This window comes from Raphanus sativus, chromosome 8, assembly GCF_000801105.2.
Source record: "Raphanus sativus cultivar WK10039 chromosome 8, ASM80110v3, whole genome shotgun sequence".
In the NCBI taxonomy this organism is placed as follows: domain Eukaryota; kingdom Viridiplantae; phylum Streptophyta; class Magnoliopsida; order Brassicales; family Brassicaceae; genus Raphanus; species Raphanus sativus.
Genome location: NC_079518.1, coordinates 12,924,040 through 12,948,375, shown reverse-complemented (window position 1 = coordinate 12,948,375; position 24,336 = coordinate 12,924,040). Strand labels below are relative to the sequence as shown.

Genomic DNA, 24,336 nt, shown 5'->3' with positions numbered 1-24,336 from the left:
CATATATATGATTGGTCCTGAAGTACCATACTTAAGAGTGTTATTTGAGCAAGTTACTAATCTCTTTCATAACTGAAAGACGTAATTTTATATGACAAGAAAGAAAGTCATAATAGTAACTTTTATAGTTATGAATGAATAATTCGTATGTACGAGGTGAATGTCTAGAATACTGTATGTAAGATGTTTGGCTTGAAGTCTAAATAGACCAAGAAATTATTGTCTATATCAAACGAGAATTGTGGACCAGAAGTCCATAGATCTTGAATACTCTAATGGAAGAGTTTATTATGATATTCTCAGTTTCAAAGGAATTTATTTGATTGAAATGCATATCCTGAAGATATTGCTTTCAGGGGAAAAAATATGAAAATGTGTATGGTTGTACTCTTTTTCCTTATCATGGTTTTTATCCTATTAGGTTTCCCATAACAAGGTTTTAATGAGGCCACAAAGAACACACAAATGATACACACCAGAAAGGAGTATTTGAAACCCTAATGCTGATTTAAAGTCTTTGAAAGCAAGAGAATCGAAAAAACTGATCAAGTCATAGAAGGACTCATGCACTTCAGAAGAACGGTGATATTCATGTCCTACAAATTGGCTGATTTATTCATCAAGGCGGTACTCGCAGCTACTTTCGAGAAGTTAGTTCACCTGATCAGATTACATCATCTCAAATATCTCGACGAATGTATACATGAGGGGAAGTCATTACGCGCTGCACTCTTTTTTCCTTAACCATGGTTTTTCCTATTGGGTTTTCCTGGTGAGGTTTTTAACGAGGCAACATCTACGGCGTTATGAAAGCACTTTGATATAATGGACATCAAGGGGAAATGTTATAAATATTGTGGTGATGTCCATATGGAAAGTCTTAGATTTACTTATTACCTACTCCAAGTTAGACTTTGTACCCAAGCTATTGTATCATATATAATGAGTTCATTATTCATGGAATAAAACACACCAATTCCTCTCTTCTCCTCTCTTCTATTCTTCTTACTTACAACAAATAATTGTTATACAATCAACTAAAATTCATACCTAAAATGAAACAACCCAATTAATATTCTCCTACCAATTATTCCTAAAAACTTACCATATTTCACTCCTCTTGCGGTGTAAAAAATAATAGGATTGATTATCATATATATATATATATATATATATATATATATATACTTGACATTTTATTTATTTTAAAAAATGGAATATTACATTGTACTTAGTCTTTGAAGAAAAATATCACCTTTTCAAACCTATATTCTACTTTCATATAATAACTAATTTCAAAATCTACATGAATAAGATATATCAAATTTTCTATAAAAAAATATAGTCCATCTATACTATATATATACATTATTTCAAAACTTAAAATACTAAGGTATAAGTACAATATAAAATTAACATTAAAACAAAAGAAAAAGAAAATTAAATACTAATTGTGTTACTATCATTTCTCTTTCTTAAAAAATACATTCCATACAATTTTTTTTTAATAATGACTTAAAATAGTATATAATAAGAAACAAAAAAACATTCAAGACAATATGAGACAATATTTATTGTTTTAGACAACATTTATTGTTTAGACATGCTCATGGAAAACCACTCCAGAGATAATCATGAAAAATATAATAATAACGTTGTACACAGATATAGCTTAATGAAAATTTAGGTAAAAATATTTATTCTGTTTTGTTAACAAAAGAAAGAAAAATATAGAATAATTTATTATCAAACGAATCTATATATTGAATATTTTTCCTTACTACACAAACTTTTAGAACTTATATTAGGAAATTTATATTGAAAATTAAGAAAAAACTTTGGCACAAAGGAATAAATTGCCTAATTTTTTTTCAGAGTTTAAGAAAACGATAATAATGTTCTTTTGTAGTAGTTAATCCTATATATCATGGTAACCTAGCTTTCATCATATATAAAGTATCGGTTGCAAACAAAGAATACCATCATCAAGTACAGTGAAACCTCTATAAATTAATAATGTTGAGACTACATCAAAATTATAATTTTTATTAATTTATAAAGATTATTAATTTATCGATATACTAATTGAAACAAAAACTCAATTTGGGACTAAAAATTCTATTAATTTATAGAGATTTTTAGTGTATATTAATTTATCGAGTATTAATTTAAAGAGGTTATACTGTACTTGAAGTAAAGTATCAGTTGCAAACAAAAAAAAACTAATTTCATCTTATAATAATAATTGTGCTGCTAATTTTATGTTCTGTTAATGTATTATTTTTAATATTTTAATTTTCCATCTTATTTTGTCAAAAATGTAAAAATCTGATATTCTGAAAATTAGTATAAATTTAAAATTAAAATTAAAAAAATATAAATCTTATTCATTGGTAAATTAGTAAAAAAAATATCCAAAGGTATCAGATCCATCATAAATTTTAAGTTTTGATCCACAATTCCAATTATTTTTTTCTAGGCCCAACGTACACACGATTATATAAACAATCCAAAACTGTATACATATATACAAAAATGGTTCATATATAAATTTTTTAACTTTGCAAATACCACATGTTTTATATTTTACATATATAAATCACATTGCACAAGGCGCATATCTTATCCTAGTTTTCACTATTAATAAGGGTAAAAATCTAATTCATATCTCCATGGTCAGTAGTCAATAGTGTGAAAGTGAAGACTTTCTTTAATAAGAAACACGTGTTAGTAAATCAGTGGTTTATTATCTGTATTTAATAACTTACAATCGAAGCTAAGGTTGTGTCTCTTTCATCGGGTTCTAAAACAACAAAGCAATATTCCCTCATTTCGCCGTTACAAAGCAATATTCCCTCATTTCGCCGTTACAAACCAATCTCTCTCTCTCTCTCTCTCTCTCTCTCTCTCTCTCTCTCTCTCTCTCCTCTCTCTCTCTCTCTCTCTCTCTCTCTCTCTCTCTCTCTCTCTCTCTCTCTCTCTCTCTCTCTCTCTCTCTCTCTCTCTCTCTCTCTCTCTCTCTCTCTCTCTCTCTCTCTCTCTCTCTCTCTCTCTCTCTCTCTCTCTCTCTCTCCTCCTCTCTCTCTCTCTCTAACAGTAAATCTTAGTTTTCTCTTTCGAGATAATATGATAAGAGTCACTGTCTGCCTCGGATTCGCTTGATGCAGGTCGGGAACCAAATTTATAACACATCCACGAAGTTTTACTTGCTGGTTTGTGAGCAGGGATTGGATCCCACCCTGCATCAACTGAATCGGAGCCATGATGGTGAAAATGAACAAAAACCAAGAATCCAATCAGATACTGGAAGTATAAAATACACTCTTTTCTCCTTCACATTCTCCATATTCTCTTTTTTCTCCTTATTATTTTGATATTTAATTTTGTTTTTTTTTTATCTTAAATTTTGTTTGTTCGCACCAATTCCTTTCATTTAACACAAAAAGGGTCTTTGATTTTCTTTGGTTTAAGCTATTAGGTTTGCCCAAATCAAGATGCTGATATCACCCTTTTAAGCTAGAGATTGTTGGTGGAATTACCTCTCAATTCAATCTGTTCTAACGATTAGTTCTTACATTCCCGATAGAGATAACGACCAAGAGATTTGTTCTTGAGAATTTCTAGGGTTTATGATTGGTGTTAGTTTGAATAAGTTTCCACGATAAAGATTCAAGATGACCTATTTAATTCAGAAAAGATAAAAATTTCAATTTTGTATACTAAATAATGTTAGGTTTTGTTGAGATATTTGACGATTTTGTTCCATAACATCTGACAAGTGAAGCAGTGTTACAAAAACATTTATTTTTATTATACACATTGTGTATTGATTATGAGGAAATTCGATTTGACAATCCACCGTATACGTATATGCGAAGATATGAAGTGAGTTTTTATTGCAGACATGTGAATGAAGAACAATTTATTTTGGATATATGTATAATTTTGAATTTAGAGTTGTGATTTCTTTTGTTGTTGCTACATCTTAGAGTTATGAATTTTTCAGCTGAAGTAACAGAATCGATATAATTAGTGTCGTTAGTGCGGAATAAATGCAGTTAATGAATAATGTTAGTCGAAAACAAACGTAACAAAAAAGAACAACAATAAAGGTTTAAATAATACTTGTGTAAACTTTGTTGGTTGCCTTTGATCATGTATTTAATATCTAAACTGGTTAGTTGTTTGATGATGCATTTCATCTGCAGATTAATACTGTTTAGCTATATATCTTCTTGTATATTTTATTTCTTTACAAACTTTTTAGTCTGATCTATGTAACAATGTGTACAATCTCGCTAGTGCTAACTGGATTTGAGCAATTTGGTCCAAAAAGTTCTCTGTTCTGTCAATGGGAGGATTCTTTATTTTACAATGGGAGGATTCCTTATTTTACAACAAAACTTAGATTCACTCCATAGGGTGAACATTTAAATTCACCTCACCCTCTAGACCAATCAAATTACCAGTAGATTATTAAATAAATAATATTAGTTTTTTAGAAATAGCTAAAAAAATAAGTGACGTCAATTTTAGCGATGCTAAGGCAGCCAACTAAACCATAAATCTTAAATCCTAAACCCTAAATCCTAAATCCTAACCCCAAACTCTATATCCTAAATCCAAACCATGTAGCCTAAACCTTAAACCCAAATTGTATGCCCTAAACCTAAATCTTAAACCATAAATCCTAAACCCAAATCGTATATCTTAAGCTCAAATCCTAAATCCTAAACCCAAAACCGTATACCCTAAACCCAAATCCTAAACCCTAAATCCAAACCGTAAACCCCAAAATTAGACGCTATAGGGTTTAGTTTTACGGTTCTTGTTTAAGGTTTAGAGTTTAGGATTTGAGTTTAAAGTATACGGTTTGGGTTTAGGGTCTAGGATTCGGGTTTAGGGTTTGAATTTTATTTAATAATCTACACGGTAATTTGATTGATCTAGAGGATGAGGTGAATTTAAAAGTTTACCCAAAGAGATGAACCTAAGTTTTGTTCTTATTTTCATCTGCAGCTCCTTAATTGTAAAATGTGTTTTAAATGTTATTTTAATAATAATTAATTCTGGAAGATCGTACTGTTGAGTATTGACTGATGATGGCAAAATATTCTCCTCCTTTTCTAATATAGTGAATAGTGTTGGAATTCTTAACATTGGTGATCTTACAAGTGTTGGGATTTTTGCAAACAAATAAATCATCATGTAATTCAAGCGCCGTGTTAGGCCATGAAGTTTCACTCTCAAACTCAACCTAAACCTCTTTAGACTATCTATAATAGCGGTGTTGAATATAAAATTCAACAGTTGAATCACTATAATAAAAGTGTTGAAAAATGAAATTTGATGAGATGAATATTATTGTTGGAAAAATCCAAAATGTTGAATAAGAATAAAATGGGGATCACCGACCACACATGTCAATTTCTAAGAATTTTTGATATTTTCATATCCTCTTAGTTATTTAAAATCAATAATCATAAAATAAAATAAATAATTTATTTTTATTTCTTACATGAAAATTTATCATTTTAAATTTTCTATATATAGAGACTAAATTTATTTCATTTAGATATAAAAACAATAATAATTAATTAGTAAAATAGAATGTTGAATTTTATTAAATAACTAGTGGTATTCCGGCGCTACGCGCCGGGTTCGTATATTTTATTTGTAAATGAATTTATAATTTTTTCATGGTTTTAGTAAATAAAATATGTTTTAAATAAAATGATATTTCCCCTGATTTATTTGATTTTGGTTAGTGATCGTAATATATTAGTTTTTTTGAAATTGTTTTTAATTGAGAATAGATTAGAACAAATAAAAAAACTGATAGTCATATGAGAGTTAACTTTGTTGAAATTTAAACATAAAATAAAGTTGAGTTTAATTAGAGAACATACTTACTTATATTGTTAAGTACTATGTAGACAGCAGTGCCGCCTCTACACATGTGCTGAAGGAGCTTTAGTACATGGTCCTTTTATTTTTCAATAATTTTCTTTAAGGAACCAAGGTCCTATTTTGTCAAATGTATACAGATTTAGGGTCCTGGTTTTGGATTTTAAAAATGTTAATAGTGATTTTGGAAATGAAAAACTTGAGCACAAGGTCCACTAACTTAATAAGCCGGCCCTGGTTGTTCTCCAAGCATAACTCCATAAAGTATATGTAATGAAAAACCATCCTCAATGGTTCTGATGCAAAATATTGTAGGTCTACGTTGGGGAAGTAGGAGGTGGGATCCGTATCAGAAGTGTCTCCATCTGAAGTGTCCACGGTTTGGTTGACTTTTGGGTCAGATTTTATTGGGTTCGAAACATTGTTCCAATCTTTGATGAGATGGGGTCTGCAGGAGGTTTGAAGGGGTATCCATTATTTTCCTTTGGTAATGTAAAAATAATATATTCAGGTCATAAGCTCTGGAATTTGCTTTCAAGTAAAATTATGTGAATTATGTGTAGTTATGTATTTTATCATCATATATAAGCAAATAAAAATACAAAATTATCTGCTCAAGTCGGGAAAACAATCCCAAACCTTTTGACGATATGCGTGTTCCCTGGTATCAAATACAAAAATCACATGTAGCCTGTATAAGATCTTCTTGAATCATGTGGCGATTGTAAAAAATGTTTTTTCTTGAATCATATTAATTAGAATCCAAAACCGAACCAAAATTAAACCAAAAAATTGAGCCCAAAAATCTAGTATACCTAAAATATTAATTATATTTAGTTTTAAAATTACCAAATACTCTGGGGGATGTATTCGATTTAGCATTTGATGTGATTTGATTTTTAATGGAGTTTTAGATAATTTTAATAAGTTACAGAGATTTATGTGATTTTTGTTAAACTACTTAAAATATCACCTAAAACAGTGGGATTTGAGTTTTATTTTTTTTAACTAAGAAACTCCACCCAAACACCCTAAAATCACCTCAAAACTTTAAAATCCCACAACTTAAAATATTTTCAATAACAGTGGATTTCAGAGTACTTTACGAAATGTCAAGTTCAATAACAGTTGATTTTAAATGAGTTTTTAAAATTCATGTTTAAATAACAGTGGATTTGTCATTTTAAAACAAATCACCTGAAACTCTCAGTTGAATACACCTCCCTAAATATTGTCTTTGTTTTCTAGGGTCACAAATTTGATATCTTATATAGAAGGTTGTAATCTTGTTTTCTAGGGTTTTTGAAAAAGATCAAATCAATTTAATTTTGATCTATCATATTGTTCACCATTTTTTAAAAAAAAATCAATGAAATACTGATCTATCTTATATGTGCAAGTGAAGGGATCAAGAGTTTGAAGCATAGTTATCTATTTTCACTGAAGAAAATTCCCAAAATTATATTTAACGATTTCTTCACAATACGGTTTATCATGATTTGCCCTTTTGAGATACGATACAGAAATGCAAGTTTAATAATACGAAACTTGTAGGGAAAAAATAGCAGAATATATATGTTGAAGGCTTTGCATTAAAATTGATATCACTACAAAATAGAAATACAGATTTCTTGAAAGGCCACACCAAAGAGAAACTTCTCTCACCACCTCCCCGGTCAGTCATATGAATGAAAACCCGTTTTACATAGAGCCTTATGTTCTTTGTATTGTGACTAACTACGTCATCCTTCCCATGGGTGAGACTGGTGGCACACAAAGGATGGGGCTAAAGTACTAAACTCGATCTCACCCTACGATAACATCATTGTTACTAAGACTGCATGAACAATATATCATTAGCGAATCAACGTGGTGTAACTACTTTTTGACAGACTATTCAACAGATGGTTTCCCTTGAACGCACCTGACGTGAAATGTGATGATGCCAATGGTCCAAACAGTATTTTTGTAATGCTGTCACCTCTCTAGAGTTCCTGAGCCAGAAAGTGTAAGCACAGTGTGTTCCAGGGTTTAAAAAAACTCAGATATTAACTTTTGACTGAAGAATGTTTCGAAGGATGGAAGATTCTGTTTACCTTTCTAGTCCATACAAATACCTGTCATAAACAAAGAAATGAAGCGTAGCAACAGCTGATGAATAAGAAGACGTCAGAAAACCAAGAATGATTCTGCATCAGTTTGTTTAGTTGGATTCAGCTCACCAGCAAACTTCAGAACGGGAGTAAGAAGCTTTCGATCTAAACTCTCCTGTTTGAATACATTAGCACCGGAAAAAACGAAACCCAGAAAGCGAGCCTATGAATTGATTAGGGAGGAAAATCAGACAAAATTACATGGCTTATATAACTGACCATTGAGAGAACAAAGAGTTGACGATAATGTTTACTTAAACTACCTTTTCTTTTCATAGAGAAAGCTCCTCCAACGTGTTTGCTTTTGACCTGCAAAGAGAGAAAATTAAATGTCAAGTATAGAATTAAGTAATCATAGAACTTTATTTGCATGCTTTAATCTTTTAATCCTAGAAGTTCTATCAGTCAATTCATCAATCTCATCGTAAGTTGTTACTTGCTAGCATACAAAAGATAGAATTACCTTATGGCTGCATTGTTCTTAGCTTCCTTTGGCAGTGTTGCCCTTAATGCTGCTTCTCCTCTCAAAGCTACATGGTTCTTAGACTTTATAAATTTTGTCGATTTCCCTTTCAAGATCAAACACCAGTCCATGTCAAATTAAGTTAAATCTAAAGCAGCCAATAACACGACATTTTTGATAGACCAGTAACAAATTCAATAATGCCCTGAATCCAATAAGACAAAACCCATTCAAAAGCTTACATGAATGGAATAATCTAGAACAATAAGACTAACCTAAGACAGAGGCAGGTTCAGTGATAAAAAAACAGATGGAGGTTAAAGATGTGAAGAACTCAAAAATAGTTACTTGCCCGTTGACAGGAGTATAAAAGAGATGTTGTGAAGAGCATGATATAGCAGAGTATAGATTTAACAGTTTCTGATTCAGACACCTATGTCATTGATACGTTAAAAACAATTCACCGCAGGATCTGCCTAAAAGAATCGCCATTTATGCAAACGGTTGAAGCTTTTGTCGAACCTACTAACTTGGAACTAAGCAGCCAGTGACTACGCTTTGCTTTGTACATGCATGAAAAAGAAACGGTGGCACAGCAGGAGAGTGTATGAAGACATGGATATCGATTGCTGGAAATTAGAATCCTGTTTGATATTGTGTGAGGTGCGCTCATCGTAGCAGGAAGATACCGATATTTATAGGGAAGCCTTCAATCGGTTACTATGGAAGACAAAGAGGTACTTTTATTGCATTAATTAGGCGGTTTGGATCAAGCGATAAAAGTTGGAGTAAAGATGTGATTAATTGAAAGGAGAGACGTTACTGCTCTACGTCGCCGAGACTTCATCGGGAAGATCGCAGTGATATCAGGAAGATGAAGTGACGATCTAATTGGATGGGGTGTTTCTTTGGTGATGGGCTTGGGCCTATTTCAAATCCGAAACCAAAACGCGCGTTAAAAAGAATAGAGCACCTAGGTTGCAACACGTGTCAAGAAATGCCCATCTTTCCAAAGGCGACATGGCTGCGGAAAATGCCAGAAAAGTCTGTTTTATATATATAGAAATAGAAATTATTGTAGTGTTTAAAAATTGAATACATATTAAATGATGAAGTGGAAGAAAGAAAAAAATGATGTGAAGTATTAAAAGAAGACTTCGAAGGTGTTGAATCTTGAAACCATTGTACATACTATATAATATAAATATAAGGCATTAGAACTTTACAACCCAATATAGTTTATTCCTTTGGATTTTTTCTTTCTACGAAATAGTTTCTGATTGTTTGACTTTTTTGTACAGTTAGTCTTGGATATAAATAAAAGAAACTGCTTCATGCTCTTGACATTTAATCTTTTAACCATCTCAGCAAGAAGAAGAAGATATTTTTACTTCAGCTATCATATAGCTCTGTTTTCTTCTGTCCGCAATTTAATGTTCTTTATGCTGCTCCTCCTAGAAGTTTCATCTATGTTTTGATTTTGGTTCTTGATGAAATACATCAGCAGTCTCCCGTCTTATATTTATTGATGGTTGTACGAGACACACAGGTAACTTGATCAGTATCAGAGATTAGAAAGCAACAACTCTTATAAGTTATAATTCTTCCAGGCATGGAACTGAATTAAAACGAACGCATACAGAAATGAGTTGTTCACCAAAATGGATAAGTTTAAAACTTTTCACATTAAATACAGGAATAGTCTTTAAATGAATGTAGAAATATGATCTTTTAGTCAGTTTTAATGCAGTTGTCTTAACCTCTTATTCCTCAGCAATGGTAATTTTTGGTATTAATAAAAATGAACATTTTTGCCATATGATTTGAGAACTATTCGTCAGTCGAGATTGCAGGACAAGTAGGGTTGCAAATAGGCGACGGACAGTCTATCTTCTGGAATGCATTCCGACCATAAAACCAGTTTCCTACTGCTTGTGAAATTTTCTGCACAAAAATAAAAAGACATTAAATACCAAATTAAAAGCATAATTAAGATTAGAACACAAACGGTTACAAAGAACTAATTAAGTTTTACTACCGAATTGGCGACTTGGGGACCTTTGGCACCGGACCAAGAGGCGGCGCTTCCGCCTTGGCAATGAGCGTGACACGAGTCCAAGAACAGTCCTCTGGACGGAGTAGAGTGAACCGGAGACAATGCACGCATCATCTGATCCCTAAACCCTGTATGCTTAAACCAACCCAGTTTAGTCTAGTTAATACGTACCGAGCCAAATCAACTTGTTTAAACTGCACCGAAACTTTTGAGCCTAAACCATACTAAATCAGTTCAAACTAGATTCGGTCTATAACATTGACTGACTATTTTCGTAAAGCAACTGAACTGAAACCAAGCTAAAATCTGGATAAAACAGTCGTACTTATTCACCCATTAAAAACCGGAAATTGATAATTCGGTTTAGGTTATATGGAGATCACCTTGGACGGTTTTGAGCTGAGCGGCCGTACATTTCTTAAGATCAAGCTTACAGTTCTTCCACTCCTTACGCTTATCAACAGCAGTTGGAGCCAAAACATTCTTGATCTGAAATATTTACCATACTAATTAATGGATATATGTTTTTATCTATATATGTCCCTATTATAAAATGTAATGTACCAGACCTGCCAGGAATCGAAGGCAGCATTAATGACAAAGAGTGGTGTTCGCATGGAAGGGACAACGTTTTGCGGGAAGAAACACTGCAAAACAAGATAAAAAAAGCACTAGTTAACATTGTTCCATGTGTATATGCAAAAGATAATGCCCGCGCGGTCAATGATGATAATTGAGTATACGTACGAGTTCAGGTTTCATTTTTGAGGTGCATGAAACAGGAAGAGTCTTTGCAGATCCCTACAAAACGATTTAAGCAAGACAGACTTTATGATATATCCTCATGATTTATGAGGAGTTTATAATAGTGAGATACTAAAAGATAGGAGAGAAATTGTACGTGGAGTGCGACGACTTTACTGTAATACGTTTGGATGTATGATCCTCCTGATATATCCTTACTGTTTCACAAAATCGAATTAAATGATCAATAGTTCCATAAGTTGATGTCGATTAGATTATGATTTTAGACTACGTAGAAGATGAAGTATCCGGTTTACAGTTTGGTTTTGGTTCGGTTTGTTCGTATTTTATGGTTTTATGGCGGTCCTTAACCATATAATAAAAGCTCACGTACCCATGAATAAAGTAACCAGCATCAGAAACACATTTGACTCTAGCAGTTGGGGGAAGTATGGCTCGGAAAGTGTCACAGTGTAGAATCGCGGCCAATGCTCCGGCTGAACAACCTGAGAGTATCGCCTGAAAAGTTTTATCAAACTCACTAAATTAGTAAGATAATTAGTTTGATATAAAAGAAAAAGATATGTTAAAATACGAATATATAAATACGTTTTGAGCGTTTTTCATTCCTTTAGCCATAAGATCATCAATCACTGCACGCCAAACTCGTGCACCTCGGAAGAATAGCTTATTCGCCTGATTAATATTTAATATTGAATATGACAATGAAATTTAAAATATTAAAAGATTGAAAAACTCTTCAAAAATATCATATTTTAGTGACTAGATTACCGGATTAACGGCTTCTACATTGCCGGTGAAAGACGATCCATCGCAATAACGCACTTTGATTCTATTCCAGTTGTAAAAATCTGAAGAAACAAAAATGAATTACAGATTTCAACACCATTGATGATCATCAACTCTCTGAAAAAAATAATTAAGCGTTTCGATAATTGAAAAGAGATTAATTTAAACCTGGATTAGTGTTTTGCTTGCCACCTAAGATACCGGAGAAACCAAAGTCTTTGTTCATGAATTTGGACGAACCCTTCATTGTATTCTTACGCGCATTACATGAAGCTACGTCCGTACACCATCCGCCTCCCTATCGCATAACAACATTTACACAAATCGATTCAACTTTAAATTAGTTTATACTATATGTTTTGAAAATTTTCACTTCCATTGAAATAAATTAAAAAACACTGGATCTGATTACCCCGACATTAGTACAATACAAATAGTAATGATTCTTACTACTAATCGAAACCTATTCGTAGTTACCTCCATATGAACAATCCAGTTGTTAACCCCAGAACCAAACCCTTTGTCGAAATGGTAAGCCGGTGCACTCCCATCCAAACACACTACAAAAATATCGGAAAACAACTATATATTCTCAAAAACATGATTAATCAATTATCCCAGGTAATCCAATGAAATTTATATGAATAATAAATCGTTACTAAATAAACATGTTACCTGCTCCCTTGGCGACGGCGCTTTGAAGATAAGTGATCGGAACGGCTCCGGTTCCGATCACCACCACTGCCAAGACTAGCAGACCTGACCAACATTGCTTAAGCTTCTCCATTCTATAAAAACTTTAAAAAATATTAAGAAGCTAAAACAGTTCAGTTGGAGTTCATATAACAAAATATATTTGTTGACAAAAAAAAATTTATTCATGTTTACATAAAATTAGCAGATGTAATAATGGATTTCTGAAGAATCCCAGAGAGAGAGAGCATTGATTAGATTTCTGTATCTAAAACAAAACAGAGCACTACTTATTGATAAAAACAAGCTCATCCACTTACCAAAACTGTCACAATCGACATTACGTACACAATATAAATGAGATCCCCAATCATTCAAAGTATTGGTAAATTAAATAGTGCCTAAAATTTGCATCGATTATGTATATTTCATTCGGAAGATTATGGTTCTTATATGGTCTAACATGTGGGTTGATATAATCAATAATATTTCAACTGGAAGATTATGGTTATTATCTTCACATTCATACCAAAAAGAAGGTCTAGTAATCGTTACTCGTTACTCGCCTTAAATTTACAACTTAACTCGTACCATCTTAAAAATTCAAGTATTCGATGTTGTCAAAACAAATAACAAGTCAACAATTTTTATTATTTGAAAACCAAATCAAATATTAAATATCATTATTTTTTAGTATTTGACTCGTTACGCACTATTACTTCTATTGCCTACTATTTGTTATATGATCAATTAAGTACTTGTCATATTTGTTTTTTCTTTTATTTGCAAATAGGTACATAAATACTCATTATTCTTTTTATACTTGTTACTTATTTTGTATTCGTATTGATTTTTTTTAAATATTCCTCGTCATCTAGTCAAGTATTATATAATAATAAGTATTAAAAATTTAGTTATATGACTTGTTTAGAAAAGACATTTCATTGTCATCGTGAAAATTATACAATATTTATATATCGAATTATTCATTTTTGTCTTATTTATAATATGAACAAATATTTCGTTTAAAGTAATTCACATGTTATTTTAAGTAGATAAAAAAAACTTTCAAGTCTAATTCTAATATGGTATTATATAATTAGTAGTTTTTAAATACTCAGAAAAATTTGTAAATAATTCACAAGTACTCGTAAATACTTCATAAATACTCGTAAATAGTAAGTGATAGAGCGGGGTAAATAACTTGCAAGTAATTCCTATTTGATCAAGTATTCAAAATAACAAATACTCATTTTTAACAAGTCAAATACAAATCGAAAATTTTACTACTCGTACAAGGCAAATCAAGTAGAAAGTACATGCATAATGGTGAGTACTCGCCTTGGCCCAACCCTACCAAAAAGGATTGTGGTTATAATATGGTATAACATTTGGATTGATGTAATAAATAAATTTGTATTGATCATATCTGTGGTATTGCGATATGTGTTGAACTATTATAATATTCTACAATCTAGATGGAACTAAACTGCATTGTAATTTACCAGAGAAATTAAAATTCTATATGACAAAACTAATAGTATATTCCACTTGTTTTAATATTCCATTAGTCGACAAAAAAAAATCCATTAATAGTATCTTGATCAGACTGTATTCCATTATTTCAATTTCTATTACAGTTTTTAATCATCATGTAGACTAAACATAAACTATTGGTGACCATTGTATTGCATTAATCCCTTTTTGTTAACAAAAGTTCTGTTTGCTAGTAGCAGTAGTATATCTTATGTTCGTTTTGTTATTTTGAGATTTCGCGCCATACACTGCGGAAGAGAATTAAACATTAGAGAACCTCGATCACATCAATTCCCAAAATAACTTCCGATCAAATACCGTAATTAATTTTTTGGAATGATGATGGTCTGTGAACAGATCAAATTGCAGAAATATAAAACCAGAAAGGATAAATAAATTCAAAAAAAAATAAGGAATCCACAAATATGAAGCTTACCTTACGAAATGGAGCCCTTCAACTTCTTCTTTGATTAGAGAGAGTTTTTTTTCATAAAAAAGTTTATTTTTTGGTTTATGAAATGGATACAGAGGAAGATGAAATAGATAGATTTAAAAGTCCATGGAAGCCAGCCATTGTTGTCGTTTTCGTTATATAAATAGATCCACATGTTACAACTTTTTGTTACTTCTTAATTTGCTTTTTGTTTATACTTTTGCTTTAATTTGCATAAAGGTTTTTCTTTGAATGGCACACTTGTGAATGGCATGGCGTGCGTGTCAGTAGATTCTCCAGGTTAATCCAACGTCAATAAACTACGTTCTATATTAAATTAATATCTAATCATCTTTTACTATTATTATTTTTAATATCAGTGTAATTTTAAAGTAAATTAAGAAAATTTGTGATGATTAACTTACATAACTGGTTAAGCTTTATTGTATTTGGAAAAAAATATTACAAACTATATTTTTTATAGAAAAATTGGGTTGTTCTAAATTCGATTCAATATTCAACTAACAAGGAAAACAGAGACTATTCTCGATTTGATTTCTTGTTAGACCTTGAAAATACTTATTATGCATACATATTTCAGATACTCAGCTATCTAAGGTATCAATTTGAAAAAGTATAGTATCAATTGTATTGTTGTGTAAAAGTTATGCAAGGCATCATTGTATGCGTCTTTTTCACCTTAACTACTACAAATACTTTTATTTTTGTAAGTTATATATCGCTGAACACGATTAAATCAGATAGAAAATATGGTTTGCACGAGTATTATTACTAAAACTGTCGGTGCACCGAACTAGTTGCTGCGCAACAGCCAAAATACTTTAGAGTTTTTTGGTAAAGTAACAAATTAAAAGTCAGACCTTTCTCTATATACTATATACAATAATCATATACTGTAAAGCAACGAGTATCATTTACTGTAAATTTTCAAAGGGAAGATAACTGTAAGAATTAATATTAAGCTACCGAGAGATCTCTGTCGAAATCTTCATTATCTAGTTTCTCTTCTGTTTTTTTTTTTTTTTGAGAGATCTATCCTAGACGTGTTCAAGGTGCAACAAACAGCATAATGGCATGATAAACAACATAAAAACTGACATTCGTAGCAATCAGAAAAATTATACACCTCCCGATCATTTTGCGATAGGGTTGCAAAAAGAAGCAAGAAAATTTTTCAAAGACTCAAGTGGGAGCATGTGCAAACTGAGAGAAATCATGAACGATTTTACGTTTTGGTGTTTAGTGTAACGTGTCAATGTGTCATGGCAAAAGATCACATGCAAAAGTTCAGAAAAAGACACGCATAATAAATATATTATAATGGGAAAATTGGTGAAAAAATGATTAAGTTCTCAATAACACACCAAGGGATTTGATTGGTAACCTTGAAGAAAAAAGCAGAATGCCATTTCAAACTTGATTTCGCAAGTATTTTATCAATTTCCAAAATTTACGGACTGAAAAAAAATGTAAAAACGTAAGTTCACATTTTTGCAGACAAAAATATAAAGAAAATTTTAATTGAGTTTTAGTAGATTATCATAAAAAATTTACAAAACTAACACTTTCATATTATTAAATTATATGCTAATAATATTTTAAAATATTAGTAACAAACAATAATTTTGTAATGATAAATAGTGATGTTGTAAATAAAATTATACTATAATTTTTTGTACTATTATAAAATGTCAATCTATTATTAAAACATATTGAAAGAGAAACTAAATATTTATAATAAGAATTAAAGTATTTTTAATAAATTTAATTATCTTCACATTTTGTTTTTTATAACAAAGTGAACACCATATAAATATTTTGATTACTTTAACATGTATTCCACCATTCTGCAAATTTTAAAAAATTTCGCAGTTTAGTTAAGTTTTTCCCCGGCTTAAATATTTTTTTCACAATTCCGAGATTACGCAATGGTTACCAATCAGAGCCTAATATTTTTATTTCCAAAATGCAAATACTAAAAATCTACTACTTTTTTTTTATAAATTAAATCTATGACATTTTGGGTATATTATCCGAATGGTAACCACATATTTAATAATATAAATTGGATAAAATTGAACTGTGGTACGATATAACTGTGGTTCATGCAGTTTGCGCAATAAGTGCGGTTTTTATAAGAAAGTAGTGTTGTTTTATAAAAGAATAGTGTAACTATGATAGAAAAATTAATGTAAAATGAATATATTCAATATTAATAAAAAAATTTAGTGTTAGTTTCATAATACTTTTTTATTATTTATAAAATTTAAATACTAAAATTAATTTGAAATAAAAAAAGTAGCTAACATTTTAGATGTATAAATTATATTATGGGTATTTTAGCATTCATTTTTTTATTCAGTTAAGATAATTTAAATATGAAATACATAAACCGCTTTAAGATTTTTAATTATATGATTGTATTAACAAATAAAGTAAAATAATAGCTGCAATTAATATTAACATGAGAAAATACATTTATCAATTTTAACTGGTTTTGATGATTTTAATTGAATATGATTTATAACACAATTCAAAACTAGATAAAATGAGTCACGGTTTGATCGATCCGACAATAGGCCCCATTTTTAATACGATGGATATGTATATTTTTAGATATGTGAATTGAATTAGATATTCAGTTATATTAAAATTTCAGTTGGATTAAGAATTTTTTGATATAAATATACACAAATGATTCTAAATTTTTGTGATTATTTGGTTTAGTGCATATTATATATTTGGTCTGTTTTTTCTGCTACGGTAATGTCCAAAATTTATTACAACATATTTATTTTAAGTAATTTTTAGAGTAATTGGCGTGAATATATCCAATTCAACATCATCTTTGCTTTATACCCTTAAGTAGTGAATCCATTTTTATGACTATTTTATCCCTATAAGTTACCTCCCATACACTGCACAAACTATGTATTTTGGCAGGAAATATTGGTCGACTCATTGGATAATGCAATGTCTAGACAATATCCTAAAACAATCTAATCTCTCACAAGTTTTGTATCAGCATCTCTTTCCTTTTTTTTTCCACAGCATTTTTTTCTTTTCCTTTCACTTTAAATTTTATGACTCTTTTTTTTCATCCATCTTCAAATTCATAAGAGTTCGAAAAAGATGGATCTAAAGAAAATATTGTGACAATTTAAAATGATTTTTTTTCACCATCCTCGATTTTTACTTTTGAGTCTTGCACTGTTTTTTTTTCTGCATTTGACAATTTAAAATGATTTTTAATACTTTCTTCGGAGCAATTCCAAAATATTCTTGCAGATCTTCAATTTTATCAGATCTTTTGATGTTTTTGTGAGTTTATATGTTTTATTCTAAATTTAAGATTAACCGTTAACATCTATTTTTTCATGTATGGAATAGATAAGAAACTTAGAGTCTTCTAGTTAACCGCTAACAAATATTACTAATGTTATCAGTTAATAATATATTTATCATCTAATAACCCATACAAAATATGAATGCATCACATAACTGTTAACTCAAATTGTTAGGCGATAACAATATGTCTTACCAGGACACAACTCCAAATTTTAACATATTTTAGTAATATTAAATCATTAACACCCATCTATGAAATCAGATCTAAATTGATTAATACACTTAACCGTTATTCGAGAGACTTTACAATTAAAATTAGTTGTTTGTTAACCACATTTGTTAATTGATAACTATATTTGTACACGTTAACATTTTATTTAACGAGTATATTTTAATTTAACAATATTATCTTGCTATTACTAATAATGATTATGTATTGTTTGATGCATGATTTTATCAGATGGTAAATGGTTCGATACATGATTTGTTAATTGATATTTTTTTTATAGGAAATTTGTTAGCGATAAATGACTTGGCATATGAGCTTGTGAACTGATATATTGCGTGGATAAATAACTTTTTATCTGGTAAATAATTTGTTACATGTTACATGTTTTGTTAGCTGATAAATAAATTATACATGTTTTGTTAGTTGATATTTGTTAGTTGTTATATTCTGCTTGATATATAATTATTAGGTGATATATGTTTTGTTATCCATTATATATTTTTGAAGTAGATACATTGTTTTCTATTAGGTATGTTACTGATTTATTTAACACGCTAGACATAACTATTATCAGTTCACAAAATATGTAGTAGTGTTTGTTAGCTTGAAGCTCATGCATTGCATGGCATTGATGTGCGTAAATCCATGTATTTTGATTATTTTAAAATGTAGCTAAATTACGGTGGATTTTTTTCATAATCATTTTGTCTCTAACAATATTATCAGGTCTTTACAAAGTAGGTGTACAGTATATATGTATCACTAAGCATCTTCTTTAATCGTTAACTTAATTTTTGAGTGAAAAAAATCTTTTGATTGTATTTAAATTATATATGTTTCACATTTTTTTCAACCACGACTTTTCTTACAACCCAACATAAGTATATTGTTGGTTAAACACATTTGTTAATTCATAACTATATTTGTACACATTAACAATTCATTTAACGAGTACATTTTAATTTAACAATATTATCTTGCTATTACTAATAATGCTTATGTATTGTTTGATGCATAATTTTGTCAGATTGTAAATGGGTCGATACATGGTTTGTTAATTGATACTTTGTTTGATAGGAAATTTGTTAGCGATGAAGACTTGGCACATGGGCTTGTTAACTGATATATTGCGTGGATAAATAACTTTTTATCTGGTAAATAATTTGTTACATATTACATGTTTTGTTAGCTTATAAATAAATTCGTTTGATACTTAGTATGTTAGTTCATGAATGTATTCATATATGATTTATGAATCAATACATTGTTAGATAAATAATATGTTATATGATATATAATTTGTTATCTGATACATATTGATTTTGCTGTTAAATAGTTTTCTTAAGCGTGACTGCTAAATAATTTGATACCAGAAAATGAGTTTTCTCTTTTTTCTTTAATCATTTTTCTAAAATATGTATGTTTTTATGTTCAATGTTGTTATCACTTTTTAGTGTATCCAGATGAAATTGCATTGATTACTACAAAAAGTGGGGGAAAAAGTATGGTATCTATTAAAAATAGAGAAATTGGTGAGATTGTCCCTAACTAGACCCTTAATTGGCAACATACCCTTTTTCACACAATCTATTTTGCTTGACGATTTTACCCCTCTACCACTCTCTCTTTCTTCTGTTTTGTGTCAACTGACCAGTCTACTTTTCTGTCACTTTCTCTCTCTCTTCCCTTTTTCCCACGTAAAATCAAAAGACAATTCAAAATCTCTTTTTTTCTTTTTTTTTAATGTTTATTTCTTATGTTCTTTTTTGTGTGCTGTGTATTTTATCTCTTTTTTTTTCTCTTTCTTATTTTTTTTCTTTTTCCTATGTTCAAATTCATTGTAAATCCTCATACATGTTTTGGTATCTGACACATAGTTTGATACTGAAGAATTCATAACTGGTACAAGAAAGAGATGTTACAAAAGTCCTTACGTTAACTGGTACATGATTTGTTTAGCTGATATTTGGTTTATTAGCTCACAAACAGATTGATACATGTCTGTGAATTAATAAGTTACATGATAAGTTGGTTGTTATCCGTTAACCGATTTGTTACTTGGTACATGTATTGTTAGTTGATACATTATATGATACCAAATAATTGATAATTGGTTTGTATGATATTACAAGAGATTTGATGTTCATTGATACATAGTTTGTGTATATGATAAATAATTGAATAAATAACTTGTGAGGTTGAACATTTTTTATATTTAGTTTGTTAGCTGACAAATAGATTGATACATGGTGTTGATTAATATAAGTTGTTATCTGATACATTATTTGTTATCTGATACAATTTTTGTATGATAAATGATTTCTTATATGTTCTGGTATCTGACACATAGTTTGATGCCGAAAAATTCATAATTGTTTTATCTGACACATAGTTTGATACCGAAGAATTCATAACTATCATATTTTTTTATCTGATACAAGTTTTATATGATATATGATTTCTTACATGTTTTAGTATTTGACACATAGTTTGATACTAAATAAGTGATAACTGGTTTGTATGATATTACAAGAGACTTGATGTTTATTGATAGATAGTTTGTGTAGATGATAAATGATTGAATAAATAACTTGTGAGCTTATACATTTTTTTATAAGTTATTCCATACATATTAGATGATATATATACTACTATACCTTAGAGGTTATACATTACACTAATTATAATTTGACCAAAAATTAGTTTTCGGCTAAAATAATGTGTACCTGCTAAAATGGCTAAAATAATGTGTACCTGCTAAAATTTAGAGTTACACGCTGTGTAACAACAAAGTCAACCGTTAATATATATATATATTTGATATATAAACAACATATTAGTTGCTATAGAATATTTTATCGATAACGTAATTTCGATTTGATTTTCGCTGCTTTATCCAAAAGTCTATCGTCTGTCCCGCCGTCCATCTCTGCGGTCTAACACACGCATTCTCTGCAGTCTGACACACACATTTTCTGCAATCTGACATGTATTCAATAAAGAAGGGGCATTTTCGTTCGCACAGTACCAAAATGTTATTTTTTTTAGTTATGTACTCATGGGCCATTGACCAATTTAAATCCCTATTGGAGGTATTTCACTCATTGTCCCTTAAAAATATTTCAAAAAAATAAGAAAGAAAAAGCAAAAAGAAAAAAAGAAACTGTGCAAACAAAACTGTGTAAGTATAACAAACAATGCATTCAATACTCAAACAAAGAAAAATAAAAACTCTTGCAGACAACCCTTACGCCTCCAGCTGCTCCGGTGGTGGCGAGTAGCGCCGGTGCCGGAATCCCTAGTTTCCTCTTTCCTTTTGCCTCTCCTTGCGTCTCTCCTCATGAATCGATATATCTTTTTCCCTGGATTTGACTTTGGTGTAGATCCAATTCTCAAATGTTAGATCTGGTGAAAAGATGAGATTTGATGTAGGAGAGGGTAAAGAGGGGTCGGCTATGGTTAACGAAGCCGTTTTCTCTTCAGATCTATTCTCGGAATGGGCGCATGTATCCGGCTAGACCTATAGCCACCGGATCTAGTGATTGTGCTTGTCATAGATGAACTTTACAGATCCATGGCGACAGGGTGAAGAGAAGGATGATGGGTGAGGTTCGTCGGAGCTCCGTCGCAGCTTCATCTCACACCTATCTTCTGGGAAAGCTTCTCGTTTTTCTCTCTCAGACGGTGGCGCGTGCTTTGTGTCTCGAGATCGTCTGTCACTGCGAAACAGAGCCGGCAATAGTTGGTGTTTGTGGTCTCGCGACAGCTCGGTGACGTTTCCGGTGTGGTCAGCTTCTGGGCTTTTAGTATCTTAGTTATGGCTGTTGTTTATGTGGTGGCTGGTAGAGAGTCTAGCTTAGTCTGTGGTGTTCCTTTTGGATCCTCTTGCGTGTTTCATTTGATTGGTTTCCAGAGCTTATCGGTGGTTAGTGCTGTGACACATCCAGTTGCAAAATTATCTTCGGGTTGTGGTGGTTGCAATGATCTTTCGTCGTTTTGGTGTGTTATTGTTTCTTATGGTTATGGGTTTTAAGCGACGAAGCTTGGTTGTGTGGAGGTTTTGGTGGACTTCTATCTAGGTGCAAAGTGGACGTAAGAGAGTGCGTTCAAACCGTATCCGAGAGATGTTTGGATCGTAAAGCGATTTGTCTGATCGGGTTATGAAGTCTTGGTTCTTAGTTACGAATGGGGATGATATCGTTTGGCAGGCCATAGGCGGCAGCGATAGATCCGGGTTGAGAAGACGCGATGGTGTTTTCGGGTTCTACAAGTGGATGGTGTCGCATGGCGTGCCGAGTGCAGCATCGACTTATCCAGATTGTTATAACCTGCTACTTTGGAGGTCTTTTGCACTGGTTTGTCACATGCTTTTGTGTTGTTTTTTAAGTTTATCGAGTTGTAATGTGATGTCTAGTTCTTCTGTCTTGTTAATGTTGTATTCCAAAGCTCTCCCGGTGTGGGTTCTAGCTGCCTTTTCTTTGGGCTCTTTGTCTCTGGGGATGTTGTTTATCCGCCAGCTTATGTATTAAACATCGTGTATTCATATTTTATGTATGAATGAATTTCAATTTGGGAAAAAAAAAAATAACAAACAATGCAAAGTCGCATGGAACCCACCCAAACCTGCTCAAACTACTGTATCAGTACCGTGGTAGGTTATGTGTTAGTCAGAGAAAGAGCATTTCCGGTAATTTAGTGTCAAAAAACATTTTGTTAATCACTTATTTCAGGTCATAGGTAAATGGCTAATTTTGGTTCTTATTAAGGGTATTTGACTCATTGTCTCATTTTTTTATTTAACGGTTTTGGTTAGTCTGTTAGAGCTATAAATTGTTTTGATATTTACGATATTTCAGAAAATATTATAATCAGTGGAAGTAATTCAATTTTAGATCCAGGATTTTGAATAATTATGGATAGAATATTTTGCTTATACTATTTTATAAATCTATTTTATTACAACTAGTTATTTTATAATCTGTGAAAATATAATAATGTGAAAATTTTGTCTAAAATACAATTTTTAGAGTAGCTTATTTATGAGAAACTTATTTACATATTATATAACTATGTACTAACATATACTATTAAAATGTCATATACTAATAGAAAATTTTAAAACAAACTATTATTTTTTACACTGAAATCGGAATTGAAGTGAACAGCAACATAATTCGAAATTCAGCAAACAAGTGCCTTTTTGTTCACTAATACATGTATGTATAAAGGCACATCCATATATCTATTTTTCTTTAAAAAAACACCATTTGTTAAAAAAATAAACTGATTGGTGAAATTATACGGAATAACACATCTTTGAAACCGCAGTTACTAAGAGCAGTTTCATCAATGATATGGGATGAAGATTTTCAAAAAGTGATTAATTGCTAATTAAAATAAAATTGATTGATGGAGTTCTGATATTTTTCCACTAAATTTTCAAAAGAAAGCTTTTGAACTTTTATTGGATGGCTATTAGAACCCCATCAATCAATTTTGTTTTAATTAGCAATTAATCACTTTGAAAACTCTATTTTCATACTAGTGATGTAGGTGCTTAACGTCACAATTCAAGCACTTAGTTGATGGTTATACGGTTATACCGCTTATTTTCCCTATTATTTAAAAATATGAAACGAATATGTACGGTTTTATTGGATATAAAAAAAAATGGCGCCAAACTTGAGTTAAGAAAAGAGTTATACTTTTCTAGGTCAACAAACTTTTTAGAATAAAAAAAAGTGACAATTTCCCATTTTACATAAAAGTGGAAGCAGAACAGAGAGACTCAACCAGCACACAAAACAAGTGCTGAACAAAGCTTATCCTCAACCTTCAAGAATCAATCACACTCTTTTTCTTTCTCTTTTATATATATAGCTAAACCCTAAAATCTCACTATATCTGTGGGACAAATGAATCATTTATAAGCAATTTTAAAAA

At 30.8% G+C, this 24,336-nt stretch overlaps 1 protein-coding gene and 1 long non-coding RNA gene across 10 annotated transcripts; both read right to left on the bottom strand.

The window, feature by feature from the left end:
* Positions 1–7,481: 7,481 nt before the first annotated feature.
* On the bottom strand, positions 7,482–9,454 carry LOC108820787 (uncharacterized). 6 transcript variants are annotated; one of them, XR_008937850.1, is made up of 7 exons: positions 9,054–9,454; positions 8,524–8,629; positions 8,324–8,369; positions 8,130–8,223; positions 8,004–8,058; positions 7,832–7,901; positions 7,482–7,744 (listed from the first exon to the last, which is right to left on the bottom strand). It is a non-coding gene; the product is annotated as an uncharacterized LOC108820787 (long non-coding RNA). The 6 variants fall into 6 exon arrangements; XR_008937848.1 differs by having other exon boundaries at positions 9,046–9,453; XR_008937849.1 differs by having other exon boundaries at positions 8,524–9,243; positions 9,347–9,452.
* Positions 9,455–10,168: 714 nt separating this feature from the next.
* LOC108823086 (pectin acetylesterase 7) lies at positions 10,169–14,955 on the bottom strand. Of its 4 annotated transcripts, none has more exons than XM_018596323.2 (13): positions 14,799–14,955; positions 12,809–12,930; positions 12,611–12,693; positions 12,302–12,431; positions 12,116–12,195; positions 11,933–12,019; positions 11,718–11,842; positions 11,481–11,541; positions 11,327–11,380; positions 11,149–11,226; positions 10,963–11,068; positions 10,562–10,707; positions 10,169–10,467 (listed from the first exon to the last, which is right to left on the bottom strand). In XM_018596323.2, the coding sequence occupies exons 2-13, from the start codon at positions 12,918–12,920 to the stop codon at positions 10,354–10,356; spliced, it is 1,176 nt and encodes a 391-aa protein (XP_018451825.1). In that variant the 5' UTR covers positions 12,921–12,930; positions 14,799–14,955; the 3' UTR covers positions 10,169–10,353. The 4 variants fall into 4 exon arrangements, with proteins under 4 accessions (XP_018451825.1, XP_018451826.1, XP_018451824.2 ...); XM_018596324.2 differs by having other exon boundaries at positions 12,809–12,921; positions 14,799–14,954; XM_018596322.2 differs by lacking the exon at positions 14,799–14,955 and adding an exon at positions 13,022–13,155.
* Between the last annotated feature and the right edge of the window lie 9,381 nt (positions 14,956–24,336).